General features: G+C 35.9%; 1 protein-coding gene across 4 annotated transcripts in view; it reads left to right on the top strand.

Annotated features, from left to right (window-relative positions):
• Nucleotides 1-22,503, top strand: part of LOC111416977 (limbic system-associated membrane protein-like) — an 88,111-nt gene extending 65,608 nt beyond the window's left edge. For 3 of the 4 annotated variants that reach the window (XM_071197759.1, XM_071197757.1, XM_071197758.1), the window contains 4 exons: nt 5,431-5,624; nt 5,899-6,112; nt 6,174-6,461; nt 22,196-22,503. In XM_071197759.1, the coding sequence (XP_071053860.1) occupies nt 5,431-5,624; nt 5,899-6,112; nt 6,174-6,461; nt 22,196-22,323 (824 nt within the window). In that variant the 3' untranslated portion in view covers nt 22,324-22,503. The remainder of the gene's footprint in view (nt 1-5,430; nt 5,625-5,898; nt 6,113-6,173; nt 6,462-22,195) is intronic. The other variant, XM_071197760.1, reaches the window with a different exon arrangement.

Genomic DNA, 22,503 nt, shown 5'->3' with positions numbered 1-22,503 from the left:
ATCAGGTTGCCTAAGAGATATAATATGGCACCACAAATACATAGGTATAGAATGGAAAGTCTGAATATTCGAGACCTGTGTCTGACATGTACTCACCTATGAGTGACTATGACCACAGCCGAGACATTCCACAGAAAAGTCATAATGAGGACTACAGAATTGAGAACCTTAAGGAGTATACAAGGCATTACAATTCGAGTCAGAGTACGAAACGTGGACATATTGAGAGCCTACGTCGATACCTACGTCGACGTTGGCAACGGGGTCCATGTTGCTTGAGCTCGACACGAATCGCTAAATGGACAGAAACACAAAGACCAGGACCACCGTCCGGTTAGAAGAAGTCACCCCAGCTGCTTATCCCTCTAAGATGCGTCCCATATTTCTGAATCAATCGTCACTAGCACTATTCTCGAATGGTTACGTTGTTGCAGATAATCTATTATTTATTGATTACTCAACCAAATTTAACCCAACCCAACTCTTGGATCTGAGTAGAATAAAATACATTACGCACCAGCAACCTACGTTTCTGTTAACCAAACCGGCACCGGTCATGCTTGAGTCTCTTAGTTTTATGTATGTATGTCCAAAGCTGTCATGACCAATGCTCGCTTGTCTTATGGACTGATCTGTGGAAGATTTTTATTCGGCCATACTGACAAATTTTTGATAAATAGACTTGCCCTGCTGGTGTATTATATTACATAACATTACATAGTTTACATATCGGGTAGGCGGACCAACCAACCTTGCACCGCGACCCTAAGGATCTCTTGTACCTCGATAGACATCGCTATCAAATTTCACCGCACAGCCCAATTCTTCACCCCTCTCTGCAAATATCTGTCTGCACTAGAGAATTTTCATTTTCGATCCAGGACTGCCGTTCAGGCAGTACAATCTGGTATCGAGCATTAATCACTGATAGTGATCCCGCCAAATCTGACGGCCTTGATAACACAGTATCAGTGCTTATAATGTCTTCCGCAGCCCATTTGTAGGACAGTTTAGAGCATATTGCTTAAATCTATAAATGGTAGTTCTAGCCACTTTCTCTATTTGTAAATGCAAAGGAGATAGACCAAGCAGAACATCCATTGCTAGAGTTGGCGTTGTGCTTATCGCACCAGAGATTACTATTCCAGCTACTCGTTGAATTCCTGAAAGTTTACTGATAACTGAAATCTGTCGGATTTTCCTATACCAGGCTGCTGCTCCGTGTGTGATCATAGGTCTAACCACAGTCACATAGAGCCAGTACAGTCTTTCAGGGGTAAGACCCCAATTTTCTCCACAAAGGCTACGACAAGTTCACAGGGATAGTCTAGCTTTGTGCAAAATTACCTGCAAATGTCCATTCCATAACCTGCTGGTGTATATCTGTCTTCGCAATTCCTTTATTCACCGATGCCGTCTGTAACTGCCTCGACCATATCTGTTGCCACTGTGTGGTAGGCGGATCTGATCACGATTGTATATTTCCGTTCGATCATCCTAAAGGTGTTAACGTACTGTTCTCTTCTGAAGCACTCTTTTCTTCTTGAGCTAAGGGCCACCAATTTTTCGAATTACATCTTATCCATTAATATGGGTAAATCGGTAGCAATCGTTTTTCTTCCCCGCGGCCTAAATCGGAGCACCTTCACTCCTTCTCACTACTTTTGAGATTTTATGTACTTACACCCTACTCTGCCTTCCAATTCACCCCGCAAAAAGATTTAGCCATGTGTCTGTTAAATTTCAAAATGAAGGTCATTCCTAACGGATTTATATTTCTGACAAGAAAATATTATTAACACACCACAACGCCACAGCGACTGCCGTAAGCTTACCACCGTTGAAATTGTTTAAAAATATGAAAAGTTGTAAAAAAGTGTCTAGAAATAACTAATTTAAGTGTTAAAAATTATATAAAATTATCTTATTTATACATATAACATCTTCTCAAGTTTGTTCGATTTCTAATGAAGTAGCGAAAAGCTACATTCTGTACCACCAAAAATAATCTGCCAATTATTAAAATTTTGTAATTTGAGCTTCAAAAGTCGTTTACGCAAGCTGATGAAAATAGATTTCGAATGGGGTTGTTAAAAATTGAGCTCAATTTTCACATACTTTTTTATGTACTTTGCATTCAAAGTTCATCGGGTTGACGAGGGTCAAACGGGAATTTTTAGATCTATTTTTATTTGAAGTGGCAATTCCGTTTTTTTCTTTGCTTTTATAGTGTATAGGTAAACTTATAGAATATGACGAAAATTCGCAATTCAAATTAAGCTATTGCAAAAAGTTTTTTATACGTACTTGTTTCCGTGGAAGTTTTATGTATCATTACATAGCCAAGTAATCAATATTAACCATGAACCCCTTAGTAAATGCAAACAATTTTTTTACTTATTAACAAACAGTGGCCTGTCTGATATTGTTAGTTGAAACTACCTACTTCTCTAATGCAAAAAAGAAGTAATTAAATTCGTTTTATTTCCTATTATATTCTATATTAGTTATGTGTTTAATAATTTAGCTAATAATATGCTCGAGAATGGTAACACATCGAAATTTGGAAACTCTCTTTCTTTACACTTTATGGTTCTTCTTTCAGACAAAAATTCACCGCTAACAAGATATCCCAAAACTTTAACATGTCGGTAGCACATTCATGTCTCACCGAATTTTTTCTCTTTTCAAAACGATTAAGTTGAGATAAAAGACGTTGAGCAAATTTAATCGCACATGCGTGCTGTTCTCTGAGTTTATTACACAGTACAACAAACAGTTTTTGTATGATGACGAAGATTTGATCAAAGATAATATTGTCAAAAAACATTAATACGTCTTTATCCCCTGATTTTTAAGTTTCTTTGGTCCCCTTTTTCGCTGTTCCTGGTGTATTTATGTTACTATTTTTCATATTATTTCCTGTTCGCTCATTCTCCACCCATCTCAGGTGGCATACTTTGACGAAGTTAACAATATTTGGTTGATCTCTAACATCTCTAGGATATATGATGTTCAGATTTTCTGCGTATTACGGGCGTACTGTGAGTATCTAGGTCATATTGTGTACATGATTTAGATGTACACTCCTGTTAATAATTGTACCAGACGTTGTTATGCCAGAGCTTCGTGTAACATCCTCGAGTGTCAGGTTGAAAAGTACACAACCTGTCTTAGGCCTTGATGTATCTCAAAGTTTTTAGACACATTACACACTTTCTTGTTCCTTGTTATGCTTGTTCACGTATTCTTGTTTCTTCCTTTTATGAATCAGTTTATCTTGTCTTCTCTTGTTTAAAAAGCTCCGTGTTATGTTTTGCGTTTTTGTATTCTGCATTACTAATATGCGTTATTCTTTATAACGGTGGCTTTTTACATTCTTCGTCGTACCAGCCATTACACTTGGTGGTCTTTTTTTTTGTATTCTAAATTCTTGTTTAGCTGTCGTTCACTCCGGACAGGGCATCTTCAATCTCGAGTGGCTCCAATACACTATTCAGTGTCTTAGGAAATTTTATTTCGGTTTAAGTATTCGTAATTCTTAGCTGCTTAAGTAATCATAATCCTTGGGAGTTTATGGAAAGAAATTGAGGAGTTCTGAATAACACTTCAGATTATTCCAACTGTTGAGTCATATTTCATGTTAAGTACAGTTACTGCAAATCTGTGCAAAACTGATAGAAACAAATATCCCACCATTTTTTTAACAATTTGTATCTTCTTCGGACTCTAATCATGATTTTTATTTTTATCGATGCTGAATAATGAATAATATGATGACGTTGAGGTAATAAGTTTTATAGTAATCCTCAACAACTGTAAAATGTACAGATCAATTTCCATCTTGCCGACAATAATCTCGGCAACTTTTGAAGATGCAATGAAGAATGGGGGGTAGGTATTGATTTGATTCCCAATGTTGGCAAACATTTAATACCAAAACTATTTCGATTATGACGTTAGTTTATTATCTGCAGTGTGCCGACGGTTACATTGAGGTAACATTGAGGTATGGGAATTGGTAATTTGCTACTAAACTCTCTGCCATCAACAGCAGGGTAATGTCGGATTGAGGTTGAATCGCCGGCTCCTCTTGTCCTCCTTTCTGTCCTACTCTTACTATGTACAGATCTTTATTTTCTTTCACGCTTTTCATTAAATTGGACATTTTTCTTTTAGCATTTCATAAACCGCTTTCTTTTTTATTGCTTCCGGTATGTCTGCGTCTTGAAGCAGTATTCAGTACTGAATGACTCTATTATCTTTATATTTGTTATTGCTGCAAGTCTTCTTAAAACAAAGTATAGCATATTTGTCGTTCTTTTCACAATGCTTGGCTTCTTAGCAGCTTTCTTTCTTGATTTATATGTTCTTCGAGACATTCAAGTAGCTTTTCTTCTGCGTATTCAATGCATTTCGCCATCATTTACAGCACCAGTTCAGCATTCGAAGTGTCGGTGCAGTTCTGGCTTGTGATGGCATCAAGATCCCCGCAGCAGACCTTTTTTCATTTTTTTTACCCTGGACACTTTCTCTCCCATTTTAACCTGGAAGTACCCAATCTTCAGAAAGGAAGTCGTGCCTTTGACTAGGATCCTTACAGGATGGCCTCGATCATCTTTGTTAGCAGGCTATCTTGCCAAACGGAGTCAACAGTAAACTTTCTCGACATCTAATGCACCCTAGTCGCCCCATCAACTTTATCATGATACAAATGATCGTTTATATACATAGTACTTTTCCGAAAATAAAATTTCTTTAAATTGTTTCTTACATTTAAAAACAGAAAAAATAATTTTTCCATCCGGAAAAAATGTTTGCAGGTTTTTTTACATTAAATTGTTTGGTTTCGTTATCTTGGTGTTATGACTAAGATTTTTTAAGGTCACATTTCGTCTGGGTTCATAACTTTGCTATCAAATTTTAAAAAACAAAGCATTATATCTCTTGACTAAAAACAATAGCAGGATATTTGCATTCATCAACAGTCATAATAATGCTTATGTTTATACGTCTGCTAGCGGGAATCTCCTGTTACATCGAAGTCTAATAACCACATTTCTTAATGGAGGGGCCTTTCGCGAAATTCATATAAAACCCAATGTGGGATTTCTCATTAATAATTTTTAAAAGTTGTTTTTTTCCAGGTAAAATTTGAACTAAAACCACAACAGTTCTCTTTGAATAAAAGTAACGTTGTTGTTAAAAATATCGCATGTATGTTTCATTTTGCTTGTTAGCGAAGTGAAAATTGCGTAGAGCAGAAATGTAACGAATAATTTTTCCATTTCTGGTATTTGCAACTGAAAGTTTGTTCTATGCGCTTCTGCATTCATTATTCTGTTTCCGATCCCGCTTAGTTTTCGACCTATTTCATTAATTTTGTTTTGTTTGATTTATTTTTTAGGATTATTATATTTTTGGTTACAGATTCAGAGAATTATCATCGATTGAAACGTAGTTATGAATTGCCAAAAAATTCCAAGGGTAGGATAGGAAATGGCAACGTCGTTAGTGTAGATAGAAGCAACATATTTGCTACTGAAAACTCAACAATAGTTGAAGTTCAACTTGGGGGAACAGCAACGTTACCTTGCATCGTTAAAAAATTCAGTAATGGTGTGGTAAGTATCAAGAAAGATCTCTACAAATAAATTTAAATTTTCGTATATTCCAAGAATGGGTTTACTTGAATAGATTACGAATACACGCTGTGCTATTCAAACATAAGTGGTCAATTAGTCCCTTAGATATCTTGAAAATTCATCTCCTCCCTTTATTTTTCAATTCTCCCTTTAGTTCCATTTAGTTCTCCTGTTGAAAATTGCCTTTTCTTGGAATTGTAATTCGAGATCGTCTCGTGCACTCCAACTTCTGTATGACGTTCCCTTTTTCCAGGTCTCTTGGCTTCGTAAAGTAGAGACTCCTTCGTTGTTGACCGTCGGTCTCAACACTTACAGCGCAGACGAGCGAATCCTTGTGGAGCACGTGAGGCACTTGCAAAACTGGGGTCTTCACATCAAAAAGGTGCAGTGGTCCGACGCTGGTCTTTATGAATGTCAAGTTTCCACTCACCCACCAACAAGCATTTTTATTGAACTCAAAGTGGCGGGTATGAATGAAGAAAAATTGTAATAACAAAATATTTATTTTAATTTTGCTATTAATTACAGAGGCAACAGCTGAAATAATAGGATCCCCGGATATTCATTTAAACGCTGGTTCTCAACTCCGTCTTGTTTGCACGTTTAAAAATTCTACAGAAGATCCTTTGTACGTGTTTTGGTACCACGAAGACAAAATGATCAATTACGACCCCGGTGTTTACGTTTTACTGGAGAAGTCCTCGAGTATCCTTCAGGTGTCTGGAGCGGACAAGAGTCACGATGGAAACTACACTTGTAATCCCTCAAACGCTTTACCTGCGTCAATCAACGTCCATGTGTTAAATTCAACTGAAGGTAAGAATTTAAAAAAAAAATTGTAAATTATGTAATAAAATATTAAATCGTTTCAAAACTTTTTAACGACCAATAAAATAACACAAATTTTCTAATACACCACGTGTAATTTTATAACACGCAGAGTTATGTCGTTCGGACTCCAAAGTAAACAATAATAACACGACCGGAGAATAAATAAACACAACCGGAGAGTTTATGACTAAATTCGCGCTCGCAGGATGTATGTTTTGGGATCGTCGATCGAAAATACAACGACTTCTTGCACGTTGTTTACGCATACGCATAAATTTAGCGCGTGTTGGATAACTGCGCCCTCGCCAGTTGTTGCCTATCTATACAAAAAAAATGGGAGGAAACCCCCGAGCAACGAACAGCTATAACCGAATAGGTTCGTAAAACACAGCTTTTACTGGCTGTCGAAATTCGAGATAAAATATTCTGTGACCTATTTTTTTGAGGGGGCAAAGAAAAAAATATAGGGAGTGAGTTGGGAAAAGGGTTTCACTAAAATATGATTAGGTTTGTTTATGTAGTGGAGGGTGCATTTTATATTTTAGGGGTGTTTTTGAGGAATGTGGGAAACACGAAAATATTTAAGTTCTTTAAGTTTCTTATTAGTAGGTAATGTGTGTTTACATATTTTTTTTAATCTCAAGGTTTTAAGTATATAAACTTTATATTACTTGGATGTTAATTAAATTTCAACAAAGGTTTTAAGGGCTGAATTTAATTATAAGCATTTAAGGTATAATTCAATGAATGAAGAGAAGAAAATACGTTGCCAGACATCGCGTAGTTTCCATCAAATGCAAGCAGACGACGTCATCTTTTGTATATGATAATAATAACTTTATTATCCCAACAGAAAGAAGAGAGATAATATTATAAACAACATAATTAAGCATTAATTGACATAACAATAAGTAAATGTATACAAACAAAAAGAAAAAGAAAGAAAACACATTCAATGAAAAAACAAATAACAACAATTCAACAAACTGTTAAGTTAAGCATCGAAGAATGATACACATTCGGTCGTATTAGCAGCTCGCATTAATTTGTTGAATGGGGAATTCAGTCCAATATTTGTGTGACCGCGATTGGTAGTAAAAACTTCGTTGCTGACATACACTTCTTTCTGTCTTCAAGGCTCTGGAGTCCATAACGATGTAAGAGATATGGATAGTTCAATTTCCCTCGAGGCGGATAATGACCAAAGTCCAGGAAATGCATGAATCTAATAAATTTACGTTATACCCTCTCGATGGTGATGATGTACCTTAAATAAGATGGTGACCAAACAATACAGCAATACTCACGTTTGCTTCTTACGAGTGTAAAGTAGAGATTTATTATTGTGTTATAAATCTTGTTATAAATCCAAGTGTTCTGAGGGCGTTCGTCGACGCCTTGTCAACATGTAAATTAAAAGACAAACCAGGGTCGAACCACACACCGAGATTCCTCACCACAAAAATGCGCGATAGGCAGTCAGCCCCAAGTTCATAATCAAAATTGATGGTGTTACGTTCTGGCTATATGTCATTACCTGATATTTGGAAGTATTCAGAATCAATCTATTCGTAGTACACTACCAATAGTAGTACATAGTAGTACACTGTTCACTACCAATAGTAGTAAACAACTTCAGATTATCTGCATACAATAGGGCATTCGTGCTAAAGCTCATTGGTAAGTCATTTACAAAAATATTGAACAGTAGAGGGCCAAGTATGGATCCTTGAGGTACCCCACTAGTAACGCTTATTTTTCTCGATTTAATACCAGCAAACTCGACGTATTGTCTTCTATTTGACACATAGGATGACAGAAGCCGTGTAAGAGAACAATCACACTCAAACTTCTCCAACTTTTCCGTCAACAAGAAGAGATCTAAACAATCGAAGGCCCGTGAGAAATCCGTGTATATGACATCCACCTGTCCACGGCGATCTAGTGCCCTAGATACGTATTCGGTAAAACTCAACAGGTTAGTGGCTGTGGATCTATCTTTGCAGAAACCATGTTGATGTTTAGACATTCGCGCTTTGGTGTAGAATTCCATCTTGTTTGCCATGATTTGTTCAAACAGCTTCGCGAAGTTATTTATAACGGCTATTGGCCGATAGTTCATCACACAACATCTATCACCTTTTTTGAAAACAGGACAAATTCTGCTCAATTTCCAGGTTTCCGGAAATTCAGAGTTCCTTACAATTAGATTGAAAATATGTTGCAGTGGTCACAGAAATGCAGGTGCACAGTCTTTAACTATAAATGCAGGAATGCCATCTGGCCCGGTTATATTTTTTGCCTTAAATAATAATAATAATAATAATGCCTTTATTAATAAGTCGCAAAAAAAAGGAAAGAAAATAATAATACACTCTTAGAAAATAGACTTATTTTCTGGACGAAGTTCAGTTTGGTTATTAACCAACTGCTCTTCCACTTAATCCAGAATATATAGAAAATATAGGTATATATAAAGCAAAAATGAGAATGTTTTTAACAATACTAATAACAAAATGAAAAAAAAACAAAATAACAAAATACGACGACATGCCAGTATAAAGCGATACATTAGTAACTCAGAATATAATAAAAAAAAAATCATGGTGACTCAAGCAGGAGGGAGGATTTTAATTTACTCTTGAACGAAATACAGTTCAATTCTATAAGGTTCTTCGGTAGATCATTGTACGTTTTAGCTATCTGGTAGGAAAAGGATCGGTGCGAGGCGCGGCGTGGTACCGTCAATACATCTTTCCTCCTTATATTAATGTTATGGACATCGCTTCTGAAAGAAAGGCGTTGCAGCAAGTAAGGAGGCCGCTGACTTTTAATAATTTTATAATAAACGCAAGATGCATGCAGTTTACGTCTGTTCTTCATGTTCAACCACCCAGTCTCTGCCAACTTATGACTAATATGGTCATATTTACGAATTCCGTAAATAAACCTCAGACAACCGTTCTGGAGGTTCTGGATACGACGCCCACTCGCCTCCGTTAAATTTGGACCATAAACAACGTCGCAGTGATTTAATTTGCTTAGAACCAAGCTATGACAAAGCATAATTTTTAATTTTTTACTTAAGACATCCCTATGGGCATACAAGAGACGCAGGGCGCCATACCCACCCCTCAAGCACCTGGCCACATGCTCCTCAAACCTCAACTGATGATCCAATGTGACTCCTAAAATTTTTATATCATCAGAAACAGTAAGAGGTTCGCCATCCACCACAAATTGACCGGATATCAAAGGCTTAATCGCTCTCCTTGTGACACTACCGCAAAACAGAAGAACAGAAGACTTAAATGGATTTAGCACAAGTTCATGGCGTTTCGCAACATCAGAAAATAATGCTATATCTAGTTAAATTTTATGCAGGCATCAACCCAATTATTTGGATTAAAATTCAGCAGAAGCTGTGTATCGTCTGCATACAAGTGAATCTGCAAATGCTCAAGAACCTGGTCAAAATCAGATGTATAAATAGAGAACAATAGTGGCCCCAAAATGGACCCCTGAGGGACTCCACGAGTAACAGACAGAGCGCTCGACACTTGACCATTCTTGACCAATCTTCACAACCTGAGACCTGTCCGACAAAAAAGACTTTATCAAAATTGCAGCTTGATTTCCAAGACCAAAATAATTAAGTTTAGATGCAAGTATATTATGATTTATTGTATCAAATGCTTTGGTGAAGTCCAACGATAACAAAAGTGGGGCTTGCCCGGCCTCTCTAGAAGCAAATACATCATCAGCAAGGTTCAATAAAGCTGTTGCGCAGCTGAAACCCGAACGAAACCCAGATTGTTGATCTGGCAGTATACTATACCTTTCGCAGTGTGCTCTAAGTTGCTTTTCCAAGACTCTCTCTAAAATTTTTGACATTACTGGTAGGATACTGATCGGTCTAAAATCCCTTAGGGCAGAAGGGGAAGATACTTTAGGTAACGCAATTACTTCAGCCATATTCCAGGCATCCGGAAAAACTGATTGATGAATAGCAGCGTTTATTACGTGAGTAATATAAGGAATGAGAAAAGGGGTACACAAGTCAATCATCCAGATTGATATACCATCAGAACCCACCGCTGCAGTTTTAATGTTATTAATTATTATAGATACTTCATGTTCATCAACAGGCATAAAAGCTTTCATTATCTGCACTCTAGGGTTTACATTATTTTGATAAAATATGGGTAATTCGGGATCAGTCTGGATATAAAGTGAAGAATCACCGTGAACAACTATGAAATCTATTGAAGGATTCCACCATTTCGCCATAGCAAAATTCAAAGATACCGAAAGAAACCCCAGTCATAACAGGATTGATATGATGACTATTGGAGGCACCGAATGAGGTACGACTATACATAGTTTCGAAATGGTCAGCTAATAAATTTACTATAGTAGGTAAATCGGTTATGGTTTTACCATTCCATTTCAGAACACTTGGGGAGTTCGAGTTGTTTCTACTCATGTTAACAAAGTGCCAAAAATTTTTAGGATTGTCTTTTATATCTCTCTCCAAAGATCCGACATATTTACGACGATTACCTCGAATACGTGATTTACAGTCTCAGCGAAGGCGACTATATCTTGTGTAATGATAACTGCAATGGGTCCTTCTGTACAATTTGTGGTATATCACGAAATGTGGGCTTAAGAGTTCAAGTGGGATTAACTCTGTCGGAGTGTTTTGTTGAATCTACATGGAATATCGAAATAGTTCTTACAGCGTCTTACTAAAAGTGTTTAAAACAACAGTCGCCGTTGCAAACACTACATCCGGAAATCATTGTGAAGATAGCAGATCTTATCAGCTTATTTCCAAAAAACGATTCCCATTAACGCATCAACTTTTTATTGAAAAATACTCTGACTTAAGTTGAAGCAAAAAGTTTTATAGACAAAATTGCAGAAATAACAGCGAGAGTAAACAGAGTGATGGCATGATGGCTATTGTTTGTTGATTACATGCAGAACTTGCCTTTGTCTTTTATGCCAGTGAAGGAAATGTTTTATCTCAGAAAATTGTTGTATTATGTTTCCATTCTTCTCCTTCTTCATGTACCGTCTCCATTTCGGAGTTGCTATTTTAACTTTAAACCATTTTTGCTGGTTCCTATTCCAGAATATTCTTCTCCTTCCAATCGATCTTTTTCCCACAATTTTTGCGACCTCTCATAATGTGGCCGAGATACTGCCGTTTTCATTTTTTCAGTTCTTGCAAGATATCCGTGTCCTTCTTCATTCTTCTCAGAACCACCTTGTTGGTTCTGTCCATGATATTCTCAGCATCCCAAGGTAGGCCCATAACTCGAAAGTTTCCAAAAGGTTTAGGTACAATCTTACTACAATTTGTATGTCCTGTGTATCGAGGTTTTTCTGTTCCAGCGCTTCCATCAACTGTATGTGTCTCACTTTATCAAATGCTTTATTATAATCAATAAAGCAGACGTATACATTTTGGTTCACATCAAGACATCTCTGCATCAAGACATTGTAGACAAACAAAGCCTGTCTTGTCCAGAAACCATTTTTAAACTCAAACTGGGTATCAGCCATATCTCCTTCCATCTTCTTTTAGATCCTACGGTGGATCACTTTGAGAAAAATCTTTAGTGTGTGGCTCATTAGATTTATCGAACGGTGTTCTTCACACTTTTTAACATTTTGCTTCTTAGGAATTGCTACAAATTAATCGAAGCCATTCTGCTTGTATTGTTCCTGTTTCATAGACCTTATTTATCTTATGTTTTTATTATTCATGATAAAGACTTTGGAAACTTCATCTTATATACATACATATACAGAAGGAGACTTCATTCAGAGCAACTTCATTAAGACTATGGTACAATTTACAAATATCCATGCCTCTAGATAATCTATCGAGATTTCTTTCACATGGACTATGACAGGTCGATTTTAAGTTAAACATCAATATATTCCGTTACATAATCATACTTTCGATAGAAATTTCGCAACTATTAAACGTTGTGTTTGTAGGCTGAATCGAATCTATTTTTGAGAGAAATGTGACGACATAATATGAAACTCGAAAGTATGTGAGGCTCCAAGTAAAAATGAACTTAAAGACTGGTAGCCTTATAATGTATAAACTGAACTTAAGAGTGTGCACGCCAAGGAGTTCATAGATGCATTAATATTAGGTATCTTCACGTTGAGTAAGAAGGATAATATTGCTTTTCCTGTAGAGAAATTGTACGAAGACTAAGTTATCATAAATGACAAGATGTTATAGAATGCAACGATCCTTCATAATATACTAGAGGAACGTAGGTCATTTTACGACAACCTTATGTAACGAATCCCAATCTAATAGAAAGCAAAATAATGAGGTTGACTGATTTTGTGTGTATAGTAAGTAGAATTTACAACCAACATGTTATATTTTGTTATTGTTGCAACGATCTTTCAATGACCAGTTTCTCAAATAACTTATATTTCATTAATGTGTTGACTCTGAGGACTCGTTGGGAAAACAATAACATTTAAAAATTAATAACTTACTAATGGATTCTAGCATAAATTTGAAGTTTAGGGAGAAAGTTGCTTTATCTTTATTCCGTAAAACTGTTTATTTTTCATTTTTCTCAGTTCAAAAGTTGTTGGAATGATATCGTTTTTCCAGCTATTCAATTAATAAATTATTAAAAGAGTGAAACATAAAAGGATTATCTTTGAATGGAAATGAATTGGAAAAAATTGAAGGTTGCAACATTGACCTGATTCAGAAACAAGTTCAAAAGTGTGGATAAAATTGAAATAGGAGGAAATAGGAACGATCATAACCTTTATGGAAACTTGGGAAATGAAGGTCATAATGTGTGGAATACCTTTCTTGAACTTGATAGTTTAATCGCTGGCGAGATAATTGGCTAGATCATCGTATATTTTTAACGTTTTAGAGCATCAAAAAATATGTGAAATAAAAAGAACAAAAATAACACAAGATAATGACAAATATTCCACATGTAGGATAAGTCTAAAACTATAAAAACTGAGAATAAACTAAAAGAGAGCGTTGAATTAAGACTAGAAGTTGTCGAGGTTGATATATGTAGGAACAAGGGCAATAAGTTAATACGAGTATGGGATGATCAACTATACCACCTCGCGTTATACGATGACAAAAACGAAGACCTGAGTCTTCCCAGATAAGTCCCTGAAAAAATACGTGAAACAGACTGCAAGATCAAACAGAGCTAATGGCAGATCACATCAAAACCAGAATGTGAATTGATGAAGGACTTGCTTAAAAACGTGGATATCGACAAAAAGAATGTTCTAGTATATGCAAACGCATTATTCTTAGTCATACAGGCTGACAATCACAGTTTTTGCAGAAAAAAAAACAGAAAATTCAATATTTGTAGCGTAAATGTGGTGTTCAGATAATAAACTGGAAATGTCTACAGACAGAAATATCTAGAAAGAGCCGGTAATCAAAATGGCAGCTTTAATAAACAGGATTGACTTTACCGAGTAAGTACAAAAATTTTGTAATGCTTTATTTGCAATGCATGCAGTAAATTGGTTCAGAAACACCCATCAAGGACATTCAAGTCTACTTGGAAGCCGTGTTGGCGAGTATAATAACCTATGAGACAAGTAGGCGTATAGACAGTGGTATAATGAATTATAAAATGATAGTGTGGATAGTAAAATAATACGAAAATGTGCCTTTATCATCTGATAGTGAATCTAATAATGTCACCAGCAAGAACTTGCAAGAATGATGGATTTGGGAGAAAGAAGAAAGTCAACCTGATAAGAAATAATTTCCTGCAACACCTGTAATTAATCCTGTGTATCATCCCACAATTTTGAAAAAGCTATAAAAAGTTCTTACTGAAAATTTTTGGAATACTCTATTATTATATAGTACAAGAAACAAATAGATATATCAGAAAATTGATAGAAAAAGTGGGGCTAGCATATAAAAGAATTAAAAACTCGACAAACATACATACGCCAGTGTTTGCAAACACTATTCCACGGGATAGGTCCTTTGATGTTTCAAGATTCACACATTTTATAGACAATGAAAACATGAATTAGAAAAATCTAGAAATGAACACATTCAACAACTATTCAATAGAATACAACAGAATATCCAAAGATAATAAAACTGTTAGGAGAGTACAAAAGAAAGTTGACGGAATCGCTAGCAATGGTATCTGAATGTTCCCGATGGATTTAGAAGCACATTTGAGTTTTTACCTAAACAAATGAAGGTATTGGAGATGGATATAAACCTAACGCAATGAATCTGCATGTTTTGACGTTTGAAATAGCACACGCAGGTATTCGTTGAATGTAAATTTCTTTATGAATATCCAACGATCGTTCACGGTCGTCATGATGATGGTGGCCTGGGCTGTAGATTGGCTATAAATGAGACATTTTATCTTCAGAAAAAACGTCAACCAGCCAAATGATTTTCTTTAGTCCAAGCTGAGTGAGGTTGTGACTGTTAATGTCCGCTACCTTCCGCAATCTGACTCATTCCATGTCATCATTTAGATTGACCGGTTTATCGATATCGTCATCAAAACTAGTATCAGCCACATAGTGTTTTGAATAGTCTTTATCTTGCTGTGACGCATGTTGTCAGTGATATACTTCGGATGATGGCTTTGTCGGTCTGGGTGGCGATGTCTTACTCTTGTTAAAACACGATCTGCAGGCGAGTCGTAAATTTCTCCATTTCCTCGTGGATGTGGCGGCCTCGACGTATATATCTGATTGGGATGCGCTATCTTGCAAAAATGTTGAAGAAAGCATATTAACCACCCAATTGATTCAAATTGAAACTTTTTTTTATTTCAAAATAAACACTTATATAAACATGGTTCCTGTAGTAACCATTAATATTTTAGCTTGTAAGCAACAGAGAAAATCGATATGGCTTTTCATTTCCCCTTTTATTGTGGGGAAACGAAAAGAGATATTGATTTTTAAACAAAAAATTAAACACCGAAAACAGCGCGTACAAGATTCGACAGAGAAAACACTTGCAGCTGCAAGATCGAAAGTGAGATAAGTATCTTCATGAACCAAGTTGAAATCCGCCCAGCCGATTTCGATAGAACAACATCCTACTAAACCACGAGAATTCGCGAATCTATACGAAATATGAAGAAAATGAAATACACCTCGCATTTAGAATATATCCAGTTATCACCTGTTGAAATTCTAGTAATTTATGACATCCCTGAAACTCGATTGAAATGATCAGTGATTACTACAAGCTTTACCGCAAATTTTGTCATCGAATGGTGGACAGATATCGGACCACAAACTGAAAGGCTTTATTTTATACATATATCTGCTGATTTTGTGCCCGTTTATTGAAAAGTTAAATAAACACATTCAAACAATACTTGGAATGAAAAACCTGAGTTGTTTTTAATCTTATTTAAAATCTTTACAATGTTAACAAAGATTAGAGAAACAGTTGTACCGACATTAAAATATCATTGAAAAATCAGGGAAATTAGTGAAACTTGTAACTTGTTAATCATTATCATGTTATTATTCAGATGTAGTTAAAAAAGACGACTCAGAATAACCCTCCCACTTATATTAAATTAATTATAGCATCAAATTTATTTATAGAATTTAAAACTGAAACCTAAATCCCCATTTTCATAATTATTTCATAACAGCTTTTTATTACAAAATTTCATTGGAGTAAAGTTATAAAGTTAATATCAAGTTTGAACCTTCTGAATTTTAAAAGCTGAATATACAAGTAAGTTATGCCACAATGGATAAATCATTAATAATTCTATAGATGTTTCATGACTTTAAACCAACAAAATCGAACGAGTTAATTACTCGACATCACGTAAATTTGTTTTATTAATGATAAATATGGCTATGAAAGGGATATTTTCCACAACATTTTGTTAAAAGTTCTTTTTAATTCTATCACTTTTAAATAATATAAAATTAATTGCAGATATTCTGAAGTCACATACTTTAACAATGAAATAATCACAAAATTCGATATAATCTTTTGAATATCTTTTATCATGGACTCGTGGGTTATACATATAAATTCGTATTGAGCTTGCTACAAATATTTTCGTGAAATCTTTCAAATTCTGAGAATTTTTGAACGGGCAAAAATTTTCTAAGAAAAGATTTCTTCTACTTGCCCCTTTGTCTGTCCTGGAGCAGAGACTTCACTCTAGTTTGCGCTGATTACAGTCATTAGGTTCTTTGCAGACATCATCTTAACATTAGGTTTTGTCAACGAAGGGGATTGTAGGGGAGCTAGATATCTAAGGGTTGTCCAATATGAGAATAAATGAAAGGAAGAAAGATATCCGATTGTGAGATTAAAATTAACGACGTAGATATGAAATTGAATTCGTTAGATCATAAGGTGCTCCGTAAAGTGCTTCTTAATCTTTAACTAATCTTGTAGGCCATTACAGACCGTAATTGTTGTTGACACTGTCCATCATCTTCCCTTTAGAAGTTCTGCTAATCTTAAGTCTGCCTAATTTAATTATCGAAAGTTTAAGAACATTGTCGTCAGGTCCTGGATGTAGTGGCTCTTGAGGTAAAGTTGGTTCAAGTGCGACTCTACGAGATATATTGTGTGGGAGAATTTGTGTACCGGAATCTGTGTTAATAATCATCAGGCAGCGGATGCCAAGTTTCATTAAGAAGTTTGATGGTGGTAGTGAGAATTAGTACAAATAGAAATGATTTAAAGATGATGTTATTCGAGTGCAAAATTTTGAATGTTTTAACGAACTTGTTATGATTATCACATCATTTTACAATTTAAATAAACTGTACTTGGCTTTGAGTATCTCCTGAGCTGGCTTCCTCATCCTACAAAGTCCTCAACCCCGTATTGGTCTCTAATGTCGATTGTCTTCAGAGTCTTCATTTCTGCTAGTCTTAACATTGTCTTAGTTTTCTTTGTATCACTATTGGCAGGATGTAGGTCTTGTATACTTTACTATTCATATGCAGGAGTTTATTCGATCAAACAGTATTTTATAAGCAGTCTGAAATGCGGACGCTTTGTTGGTCTGACTTCGCAGGACGTAAATGTATGAAATGTGTACACCCAAATAGGAAAACTCCATTACGTTTAAGAAGGGGGTGTTGTTGACTATCACAAGTGCTTACATCTTGTTGGCTCTCTTGCATTGCAATAGGGCCATTTAATTTTTTAAATAAAGATAAATGTGTTCAGGGCTTCGTCCGCTTGATTGAACCGCTTGTTGTCTTTGCAGGTCATCTTTTGAATTAGAGATTATCCCAGCGACGTCAGCATAGTATGTTGTACAGATTTCCTTTTGTTATGGAATTCCACTGGTATTTCCGACTGTCATCGTACTCTGCTAAATAACTGGGTCAGTTTTTCTATTAGCTCTGTTCCTCCATATTTGAGCAATTCATTAGGTATGATGTCGGTTCCGAGAGATGTTCTGTTTTTTAGTTTTCCAAATTTGTCTTTGACTTCTATCTTGCTAACAGTTCTTGCGCTTACAGGTGCACTCTACGCGGTAAAGTATAGTGAAAATATTTTTGACAATCTTTCTTTGACACCACGTTTGTCGGTACAAACTCCATATCGCTGGTGAATATATTCCAATATTCTCTCTTTCTTTAGACTTACTTTATAGGTAAGGTTTAAGCTTTCCTCTTCTAGTTTCTAACCTTTTCGCAGAATGACAATTTGGTGACATTCGATTTTGGATTTGATGACATTCGATTTGAGGGGTCGTTCTAATAAGATCTTGCATACTACAAGGTTATCATTAAAAGTTACGACTATGTTATTCGCCGATTCTTAATTTTAAAGATGTAAAAGTTACACAGATGGAGGATTGGCCAATACTTACCATTACATAATATGTCTACTCTCTGTGAGGGTGGCCATAATATGTCTATGCTCCGCTTCCTCGTGGAGAATAGTTATTTCTTCTTATTGATGTTGACCGACAGTATTATCTTTATATGTTCATTTATTATTAACCTACACTGCGTTCATCTGCAAAGGATGTGTTGAAACAAACAATACATTAGATCGTCTGCATAAGCACTTGAAATCCTTCGAATATTATCTTATAATGATCATTTTTCGTTTCTGTCATTATTCGATCACGTTTATCTGGACATTGGATCGGTAGTTAAAATGTTTATAAAAGCTCAAGTTGCTTTCTTTTATGATCATGATATTTCTTACTTTTAAGTTCTCGTATAATAGTAATCGGATAATTTTTGGATCTTTTCTGTGAGAAATTAAATCTAGATCTTATTTAGTAATACATGTCTACATTTAATTTACATGCCACCATTGTTGAGATCTCGGACGGGTCAACGCAGGCTGCCGAGTTCCTACTTGTGGAGATAAAATGTGCAGGCAATGCGGTTTTATTTGGCGCCAATTACTTTGATCAGGTGGAGGAGATCCTTTAGAGACACTCTCTTCATTTTGATATAATCCTTTTAATGGGTTATTTCAACACCTGCTTATTAAAAAATGATGCACGTTGTGAAAAACTACAATTTATAACTTCGTCACTAAATCTATCGATCTTACCCTCTCTGCCGACTCACCGCTCATCATCCTCTCATACTCTCCTTGCTCTTATTATCACGTCTCGTCCGCACAATATTCTTACGCAGGGTCAGTTGCCTGCACTTCAATTTTCGAACTATGACTTGATTTACTATGCGTTGCAGTAACGCCGCCGACGTCAGGTTGCTTCCCGGCGCTCTGTGATCTACCGTGATCTTCAAAGTATAGATTGCAGATTATTGATGTCTGATGCGATCGAAATTGATTGGCAGCCACTTTAACGATTGGCTGACATAGATGCTAAGGTGGAGTACTTTAATTCCAGGGTTGTTGATCTCTATGACAAGCACGTTTCGGACAGGTGGCTGAATGATGAGATTAGGTCTCCCATGCGGGAGCACGAGCTAAGTTATTGTTCAAACGTAGCCCTTCTGCTACCAATCGGGAACATTATCGTGTGCTGCGCAACCGTTGTAATCATCGATGCAAAAACGCTAAAAGATTACAGTACTGTCAGTGATTGTCTGGAGCCACTCATAAGACATTTTGGATAACAATGCGATCACTTGGTGTTATACAGGCTCCCATAGATCTACCCACTCTTGATGCTACTGCTCTAGCGGAGTATTTTTCGGATCCTCCTGTGGTGGATGGTAATATAACTAGGCAGAATACTATTAACGAAATTCTTGCATCTACCAACGTGCTTTCCTTTTCATTCAGCTTGGTTTACAGATGCTGAGGTCTGGGATGCTTTAACTTACTCCAAGTCCACTAGTATCGGAGCGGATGGTGTTGGACTCAGATTCGTCTTACCCATTCTGGATATAGTTATTACTCCCCTAACATATATTTTCAACTGTTCTTTTGAACAATCTATATTTCCGTCAATCTGGCGAATCGCCTATGTTATTCCTATCCCAAAAATTAAATCTCCGTCCCATGTTGGTGACTTTAGACCCATTTCTAGACCCATTTCTCTTTAGATATCTTTCTATCTACGTTGTCAAAAGCTATTAAACGTTTAGCTTATTTACCGATTCAAAAAAATCTTGAGGAGTTTAATCTGATTAACAAGTTCTAGTCTGGTTCTCGTGAGGGGCATGATACTACTACAGCACTGATTAAGATCACCAATGATATTAGATCTGCTTGTGATAAGCGTTGTGTTACCTTACTAGTGTTACTTGATTTACTTAAGGTCTTTGATTCTGTGGACCATGCCCTCCTGTTAACTATGTTAACTAGACCTTCTGCTATTGGTTTTACCTCTTCTTGTGTATCTTGGTTCCAGTCCTACCTTTCCTATCGGTCTGTACATGTCGGCGTGGAATTTGTACTCTTCTCCTGTTGACATCAAATGTGGAGCTCCCCAGGGCAGTGTGCTGGATCCATTGCTCTTCTCAATTTTCATAAATAGTATTAATGATGGTATCTCGTGTAACTATCATGTGTATGCAGATGACCTTCAACTTTATATTTCGTCAACTGTTAACAACCTTCCAGATGCTTTGTTGCATCTTAACAACGATCTCTCTAGCGTGCTTGACTGGTCTGGACGTCATGGACTTAACCTGAATCCAAGTAAAACGCAAGCCATTGCATTTGGCACTCTCCCCTTGCTGGCACAATTTAATTCCTTAACTACCCTTCAACTGAGGCTTGGCGACACCGTTATTCCGTTTTCTAATACGGTCAAAAATCTTGGTGTGGTAATGGATTCGGCGATATCTTGGCGGCCACAAGTTGAAGGAATCTGTAGGAGCTTTTACTTCTGTTTCTATACTTTGAAAAAACTTCGCTGCTACCTTCCTCCTGTTGTACGTCGTAGTTTTTGCTATTCTCTCATTTACCCACACATTGATTATGCTGATGCTGCGTGTCCCGATCTGTCCGCAGCTCTTCGGGGTAAATTGGAAAGACTTCAGAACAATTGTATACGGTACATTTTTGATTTAGGAAAGTTTCAACACATTACTCCATATCGTAACAACCTGCAGATGATAACTTGCCAGAGTCGTAGATCATTTCGTATGCTTACTATGTTGTACAAAATTGTCCATACCTGCTCTCCTGCTTATTTGTCTGATGCCTTTCACTTTTTAGCATCACAAGACTTGCCAATTCGATCAATGTCGGACTCTACACTCATGTTTCCAGTCCATAGTACTGAAATCTACCAGAGATCTTTTACAGTAGAGTCGATTGCGTTGTGAAACGATTTGCCTGCCGTTGTTCGCAATGCAGCTAGTTTAATAAGTTCTAAAAATGCCTTAAATCTATCTTTTACTGCACTTTCTTTTTGTGTCTATTTCCTTCCTTGTAGTAACTGACTGTCGATCCGTTACATAACTCAAATATGGTCATTTGCTCAGTTTTATTAGCACATCATTTAGTATTACTTTTTTTGGCAGCCATAATTTATTTATTTAAAACATATACACTATTACCAGTTGGGTCTCTTGGAAGAACTCGCTTATTGTGATAAATTGATCCGTTTGTCATGTCTATATTTGTTATGAATGTATATATTTATGTAAATATTTGTTTTTGAGGCAATAAACATTATTATTATTATTATACAGAATATCATCTTTGTAACAAAATTTATTGAGTATATAAAACATTTTTAATAATAAGTAAATCTGCGAGGCACTACAAATATAACAGTATTGTGTAAAATGAGTACTATATTCGTATAAACTGCACCTGTTGCAAAATTTTTAAATATTAAATTATTTCCAGCATAAATATTTGTATAATTTACAGAAAATCCATTGTTTGGAAATTCTTTCATTATATAACTAACAAAAAGATATTGTTGAACCTCGCACAATAGCCTTCGTTATTAGAGAAATCCCAGAAATGTCACTACTTGAATTACATTTTAAGTGGTGAGGTTGATTGCCCGCTGCTTTGTGTACGTTTAGTTTGTTTTATTTGTGTTGTTCCATTTACACTGAATAAGCTGGTGGGGCGCTAAACTTTGCAACAGTTGATTAAATTTACCAAAGCGGTCCGTTGGATATATATCAAATTCAGTTAATTACATTCGTATCACACTATGTCCAATGTATTAAAAATGAAATTATTATTTTATAAAATCATTTTTGACTTTTCTTTATTGTTTCAGAAGAGAATCCCGCAGCCATGTTACACGCCAACACTTCTACAATCAATTCAACTTCAAACATTTTAATGATAATCTTATCTTTTTTACTATTTCTAAAACCAGTTATTGAATTAATCGTGAAAAGGTGAACGTGATAGTGCAAGCGGAAATAACTATTTTGTACATATTGTACGTATATGTAAATATTTTTGATGTTATCTCGAAATTTGTGTTAACTTCCGTCTACTATGATGTACGTTTTACTGTATTACCGTTTACTGTATCGTGGTAGTATATCAATTTAAGATCAAATAAATTATGAATAAACA

The sequence above is a fragment of the Onthophagus taurus genome, chromosome 7, assembly GCF_036711975.1.
Source record: "Onthophagus taurus isolate NC chromosome 7, IU_Otau_3.0, whole genome shotgun sequence".
Lineage (NCBI taxonomy): Eukaryota > Metazoa > Arthropoda > Insecta > Coleoptera > Scarabaeidae > Onthophagus > Onthophagus taurus.
This window is presented reverse-complemented; position numbering and strand designations above follow the sequence as displayed.